Source organism: Rana temporaria, chromosome 12 (genome assembly GCF_905171775.1).
Source record: "Rana temporaria chromosome 12, aRanTem1.1, whole genome shotgun sequence".
In the NCBI taxonomy this organism is placed as follows: Eukaryota; Metazoa; Chordata; class Amphibia; order Anura; family Ranidae; genus Rana; species Rana temporaria.
The window spans coordinates 260,131-267,630 of record NC_053500.1 but is presented as its reverse complement, the minus strand read 5'-3'; the positions used below and the strand labels follow the sequence as shown (position 1 = coordinate 267,630).

At 51.8% G+C, this 7,500-nt stretch overlaps 1 protein-coding gene across 6 annotated transcripts in view; it reads right to left on the bottom strand.

The window, feature by feature from the left end:
• The window catches only part of TEX2 (testis expressed 2), a 68,362-nt gene that overhangs the window by 12,259 nt on the left and 48,603 nt on the right, over positions 1 to 7,500 (bottom strand). For all 6 annotated transcript variants that reach the window (XM_040330050.1, XM_040330051.1, XM_040330053.1 and 3 more), the window contains exons 3-6: positions 4,006 to 4,206; positions 1,100 to 1,403; positions 805 to 1,016; positions 181 to 321 (exon numbers count right to left, since the gene is read on the bottom strand). In XM_040330050.1, coding sequence (XP_040185984.1) covers positions 181 to 321; positions 805 to 1,016; positions 1,100 to 1,403; positions 4,006 to 4,206 — 858 coding nt within the window. The remainder of the gene's footprint in view (positions 1 to 180; positions 322 to 804; positions 1,017 to 1,099; positions 1,404 to 4,005; positions 4,207 to 7,500) is intronic.

Genomic DNA, 7,500 nt, shown 5'->3' with positions numbered 1-7,500 from the left:
TAAACGGGGGATATACTTCATTCTGGCTTCTCCCTTCACTATAGGATTTCCCCCGCCGGGGTCTTCAGAGGCGGGGCCTGACAGCAGAACTTGTCATAGCAGACCAGGACCTGCATGTTGGGCTCCCCATAGCCCCAAAGCATTATGGGTCATCTCGATTCCCCTTGAATTTATACTCACCTTTATCTTACTCAGCTTCATCTGAATCTTCTTAGATACCAAGTCTGACCAATACTTCTCCCCTAGAAAGTCCCAGAAGATGCGTCCCAGAAGAGCATTCACCCAGGCCTGTGCTTCTTCGTCCACCATCACCGTGTCAGTCTGTGAACAGACACAAGGTACAGCTTAGGTCACAATAAATTCCTCACCGGACCAGACGTGTGTCTGCTATCACTAGATACTGATGGGATATACACTGCTAGGGGCAGCCCTGAAATGGGAGCCCCGCCCTCTGCAGAGAACAGACCCCCCACCTCCTCTACAGAGCCCCGTCCTCTGCAGAGTGCAGACCCCCCACCTCTACAGAGCCCTGTCCTCTGCAGAGTGCAGACCCCCCACCTCTACAGAGCCCTGTCCTCTGCAGAGTGCAGACCCCCCACCTCCTCTACAGAGTACAGACCCCCACCTCCTCTACAGAGCCCCGTCCTCTGCAGAGTACAGACCCCCCACCTCCTCTACAGAGTACAGACCCCCCACCTCCTCTACAGAGCCCCCTCCTCTGCAGAGTACAGACCCCCACCTCTACAGAACCCCGTCCTCTGCAGAGTACAGACCCCCCCATCTCCTCTACAGAGCCCACCTCACCTTCTTGGCAGCAGTGGGGCTGCTGTTGGCGCTTTGTGCTGGGCTTTCCTCGGGGCTCGTCTCCTCTTGTGGAATACATTGTGCCATGTAAACGTTGTAATCCAGAGGCATTTTTTGCTTCACGCTCCCTGGAAGCTCCTTACTCCGTGGCTGGGAAATCACCTCATCCATACTCCCCTTACTGCTACTCCGGCTGTGTGTCAGGAGGAGACCTAAGGAGACAAAACAAGGGCTGACAATACCGGGGAGGGGGAGTCTAATATTAAGGAGTAACACCGCAGACAGGATAGATTACCTGCTTTTAATGCCGAAGTCCCACCTCCTTTTTTTGGTTCGGTTTTCATTTTGGAGACGAGAAGAAACTTGTGGAACCATTCTTCCTTTTCCCGGCCGGTCCTTCCAAACAAGTACAACACTTCTTCCCGGTTACAAAGCAGCTTTCCGCCATCTTGTGAGGAGCCGTCTCCTTTCTCCTCACTGCTGTTCTTTTCTACCTGAGCTTTAGACATGAAATCCTCCTGGTGGGCGAGTTCCAGACAGATGGGGTACTTCTTGTTCCACAGCCGCTTACGTGCCAGGCTCCGGGGTTCCAGAGTCACCTACCCAAGAAACACATGGAAGAAGTGGATTCCGAGGTCTTACCAGCATACAGGAGACGTATTATTCTGACACTTTCTGGGGGGTCGGGCCGTGTTACAGCAAGTGTACAAGTATAGCATGAAGTGATAGGGCCACACCGCCCTTCTATCTATAATCATAGGAAGGACAAAGAGTTCTCTCCACTCCCTCAAGTCTGGTGATTGGACTTATAACTGTCTTTACACTAATGACTTCCTAACCGGCACAGTGACCATCTGTACCTCCATGTACACTGTGATACCAGGCAGGAGAAGACGAGACCTCCTCTCACTGGACATCCATGTACACTGTGATACCAGGCAGGAGAAGACGAGACCTCCTCTCACTGGACATCCATGTACACTGTGATACCAGGCAGGAGAAGACGAGACCTCCTCTCACTGGACCTCCATGTACACTATGATACCAGGCAGGAGGAGACGAGACCTCCTCTCACTGGACATCCATGTACACTATGATACCAGGCAGGAGGAGACGAGACCTCCTCTCACTGGACATCCATGTACACTATGATACCAGGCAGGAGGAGACAAGACCTCCTCTCACTGGACATCCATGTACACCATGATACCAGGCAGGAGGAGACGAGACCTCCTCTCACTGGACATCCATGTACACTATGATACCAGGCAGGAGGAGACGAGACCTCCTCTCACTGGACATCCATGTACACTATGATACCAGGCAGGAGGAGACGAGACCTCCTCTCACTGGACATCCATGTACACTATGATACCAGGCAGGAGGAGACGAGACCTCCTCTCACTGGACATCCATGTACACTATGATACCAGGCAGGAGGAGACAAGACCTCCTCTCACTGGACATCCATGTACACTACGATACCAGGCAGGAGGAGACAAGACCTCCTCTCACTGGACATCCATGTACACTATGATACCAGGCAGGAGGAGACAAGACCTCCTCTCACTGGACATCCATGTACACTATGATACCAGGCAGGAGGAGACGAGACCTCCTCTCACTGGACATCCATGTACACTATGATACCAGGCAGGAGGAGACGAGACCTCCTCTCACTGGACATCCATGTACACCATGATACCAGGCAGGAGGAGACAAGACCTCCTCTCACTGGACATCCATGTACACCATGATACCAGGCAGGAGGAGACAAGACCTCCTCTCACTGCACATCCATGTACACCATGATACCAGGCAGGAGGAGACAAGACCTCCTCTCACTGGACATCCATGTACACTATGATACCAGGCAGGAGGAGACGAGACCTCCTCTCACTGGACATCCATGTACACCATGATACCAGGCAGGAGGAGACAAGACCTCCTCTCACTGGACATCCATGTACACTATGATACCAGGCAGGAGGAGACAAGACCTCCTCTCACTGGACATCCATGTACACTGTGATACCAGGCAGGAGGAGACAAGACCTCCTCTCACTGGACATCCATGTACACTATGATACCAGGCAGGAGGAGACGAGACCTCCTCTCACTGGACATCCATGTACACTGTGATACCAGGCAGGAGGAGACAAGACCTCCTCTCACTGGACATCCATGTACACTATGATACCAGGCAGGAGGAGACGAGACCTCCTCTCACTGCACATCCATGTACACTACGATACCAGGCAGGAGGAGACAAGACCTCCTCTCACTGGACATCCATGTACACTACGATACCAGGCAGGAGGAGACAAGACCTCCTCTCACTGGACATCCATGTACACTACGATACCAGGCAGGAGGAGACGAGACCTCCTCTCACTGGATATCCATGTACACTATGATACCAGGCAGGAGGAGACAAGACCTCCTCTCACTGGACATCTATGTACACTATGATACCAGGCAGGAGGAGACAAGACCTCCTCTCACTGGACATCCATGTACACTATGATACCAGGCAGGAGGAGACGAGACCTCCTCTCACTGGATATCCATGTACACTATGATACCAGGCAGGAGGAGACGAGACCTCCTCTCACTGGACATCCATGTACACTATGATACCAGGCAGGAGGAGACAAGACCTCCTCTCACTGGACATCCATGTACACTATGATACCAGGCAGGAGGAGACGAGACCTCCTCTCACTGGACATCTATGTACACTATGATACCAGGCAGGAGGAGACAAGACCTCCTCTCACTGGACATCCATGTACACTATGATACCAGGCAGGAGGAGACAAGACCTCCTCTCACTGGACATCCATGTACACTATGATACCAGGCAGGAGAAGACAAGACCTCCTCTCACTGGACATCCATGTACACTATGATACCAGGCAGGAGGAGACGAGACCTCCTCTCACTGGACATCTATGTACACTATGATACCAGGCAGGAGGAGACAAGACCTCCTCTCACTGGACATCCATGTACACTATGATACCAGGCAGGAGAAGACAAGACCTCCTCTCACTGGACATCCATGTACACTATGATACCAGGCAGGAGGAGACGAGACCTCCTCTCACAACGTCCGCGGTCAGTAGACAAAAATAACTGCTCACGGAGTCACATCTCGGCATCTGGTGTTGGTTTTGCCGGTACAAACCGTGGACTCACCTTGCAGTCTACCAAGTCGTAGATCTTCTGGCTCACAAAGACCTCTTCGGGTTTGGACTCGTTGTAGATGGCTCTCCGCGAGACGTTTTTGTTGGGTTTGGAGATACGCAATGTGGAGCCTTCCAGACGAACGAACACTGAAGACGTCAGGGTGGCGTGATAGGTCTCCGGATCGTAATTCTGGATCTCGTTCATCCATCCCTAGAGAGGAGACACAGACAGAAAACAAGTGATGGAGCATCATGAGAACTACAACCATCAATGAGAAGGATGTACTGAGGCAGCAAAGATATGCGAGGACGATCCATCATGGAGGCACCACCTAGAGAAGAAGGAGAAGAAGAAGGATGAGGAAGAAGAAGGAGAAGAAGAAGGATGAGGAAGAAGAAGGAGAAGAAGAAGGATGAGGAAGAAGAAGGAAGAAGAAGAAGGATGAGGAAGAAGAAGAAGAAGGATGAGGAAAAAGAAGGAAGAAGAAGAAGAAGGATGAGGAAGAAGAAGGAGAAGAAGAAGGATGAGGAAGAAGAAGGAGAAGAAGAAGGATGAGGAAGAAGAAGGAAGAAGAAGAAGGATGAGGAAGAAGAAGAAGAAGGATGAGGAAGAAGAAGGAAGAAGAAGAAGAAGGATGAGGAAGAAGAAGGAAGAAGAAGAAGGATGAGGAAGAAGAAGGAAGAAGAAGAAGAAGGATGAGGAAGAAGAAGGAAGAAGAAGAAGAAGGATGAGGAAGAAGAAGGAAGAAGAAGAAGAAGGAAGAGGAAGAAGAAGGAAGAAGAAGAAAGAAGAAGAAGAAGGATGAGGAAGAAGAAGGAAGAAGAAGAAGAAGGATGAGGAAGAAGAAGGAAGAAGAAGAAGGATGAGGAAGAAGAAGGAAGAAGAAGAAGGATGAGGAAGAAGAAGAACAAGAAGAAGAAGGAGGAGGAGGAGGTGATGATGATGGAGGAGGAGGAGGAGGCCTTCTTTCCACTATTGGCTTATTATAAATTAGAAGGAGGTTCCAGACCCACAAGACCCATCTTTCCATTGTCAGGAGTGGGCGGCCATGTTCTGCCGGCTTTGTGTGATGGTGTCCGGTGTTCACTGGACATCGTCCAGGCGACGGAGGGTTACACGGGTGCAGCTACCTTCCATGGAATGATTGGTTCACCTGCTGGAAGCTCGGCTATTCCAGTATTTGTCATGGTTTGCCTATTCCCCTCTGTGACAATAATTGTGGACTGGCCGTATCCCTCACATCTCCCCATCTGGATGTCCCCAATCCTCCCGGCTTGTATGTGTGGAGGAGAGCCGGAATGTGAGTGGTGGTGGTGAAGTTACAGTGGAGGGCCTTATTAATGGTAGATGTCATTAGCAGAGATCCTGGGAACGTATAGGGACAGTGATGGTGATCCTCGGCACTCCAGATGTTTTGGAACCACATTTTCCATGATGCTCAACTACACTGCAGAGTGCATGATGGGAAATGTAGTTCCAAAACATCTGGGGTGCCGAGGTTCCCCATCACTGGTGTAGGCCGGGGCTCCTGATCTAGTGGTTATTGGGAGAACATCATGGAGAAAAGGGGGGCAACATTTATCAAAGGGTGAGCGGTGTACCCGTCTAACCCCAATTCTCCAGGACCCAGGGGACCAATCAGAAATCAGCACTTTACATTTAATGCTCCGGTGGTTTCCGGCAGAGTTCTGCTCACAGTGATGGTTTATTTTCCCCCCCGGTGCCTCGGATATTTCTATGGATTTTTATCAGGAATGAGGGAAGTCTTTGCGATGATCAATCTGCGGAATATTGCTTTAGGGACACAGAAGAAGCATGTGACAGGCGACGGTGCCAGCGGGTGACTTCCCCTCCCCCCTGTAATATATTATTCAGATGGAGAAGAGCCATAAATATGACACAAATAACTGATAAGATCAATAAACCTCCTCCCCCCCCCAGAAGACTCGGCAAAGCAATCTACAACAGTGCAAATACAGAAAAGTGAAACCCGAGGCGGCGAAGGCCCCGGCACTCCCAGCATGCTCTCTGCTATCCCACACAGCGGGTATAAGAAGTATTGAACCCCTCACCATATTCCTCTGTAAAGGTGATAGTGACATGAAATGTTCCCCACGTGTCGCTAACAATCCAGACATACAAAGACACCGAAACAAATCCCTTCACGTATGAAGTTCAGGAAAAAGTAATGAACACATGAAGAAAGGGAGGTGCAAAAAGGCATGGAAAGCCAGGATTCCGTCTGAAATCTATGAAGAAGAAGAAGAGGAAGAGGAAGAGGAAGAGGAAGAGGAAGAGGAAGAGGAAGAGGAAGAGGAAGAGGAAGAGGAAGAGGAAGAGGAGGAGGAGGAGGAGGAGGAGGACAATCATCCCAAACACAACGCCAAGGAGAACGGCCCAGCCAATCACAGGACTGGAATCCAATGAAAGTCTCTGGAAAGAACTACTGTGTTCCCCCAAAAATAAGACCGGCTCTTATATTCATTTTGTCTACAAAAAACACCCCTAGGGCTTATATTCGGGGGATGTCTCATCTCTGTCCCCCGTCTTCTCTGTCCCCCTGTCTTCTGTGTCACCGTCTTCTCTGTCCCCCCCCCCCATCTTCTCTGTCCCCCCCCCCATCTTCTCTGTCCCCCCATCTTCTCTGTCCCCCCCCATCTTCTCTGTCCCTCGTCTTCTCTGTCCCCCCCCCCATCTTCTCTGTCCCTCGTCTTCTCTGTCCCCCCCCCCCATCTTCTCTGTCCCCCCCCCCATCTTCTCTGTCCCCCCATCTTCTCTGTCCCCCCCCATCTTCTCTGTCCCTCGTCTTCTCTGTCCCCCCCCCCCATCTTCTCTGTCCCCATCTTCTCTGTCCCCCCCCCCATCTTCTCTGTCCCTCGTCTTCTCTGTCCCCCCCCCATCTTCTCTGTCCCTCGTCTTCTCTGTCCCCCCCCCCATCTTCTCTGTCCCCATCTTCTCTGTCCCCCCCCCCATCTTCTCTGTCCCCCCATCTTCTCTGTCCCCCCCCCATCTTCTCTGTCCCCCGTCTTCTCTGTCCCCCGTCTTCTCTGTCCCCCTGTCTTCTGTGTCACCGTCTTCTCTGTCCCCCCCCCCATCTTCTCTGTCCCCCCCCCATCTTCTCTGTCCCCCCATCTTCTCTGTCCCCCCCCCATCTTCTCTGTCCCCATCTTCTCTGTCCCCCCCCCCCATCTTCTCTGTCCCCCCATCTTCTCTGTCCCCCCCCCATCTTCTCTGTCCCCCGTCTTCTCTGTCCCCCCATCTCTCTGTCCCCCCCCCATCTTCTCTGTCCCCCGTCTTCTCTGTCCCCCTGTCTTCTGTGTCACCGTCTTCTCTGTCCCCCCCCCCATCTTCTCTGTCCCCATCTTCTCTGTCCCCCCCCCATCTTCTCTGTCCCCCCATCTTCTCTGTCCCCCCATATTCTCTGTCCCCATCTTCTCTGTCCCCCCCCCCATCTTCTCTGTCCCCCCATCTTCTTTGTCCCCCCCCCATCTTCTCTGTCCCTCG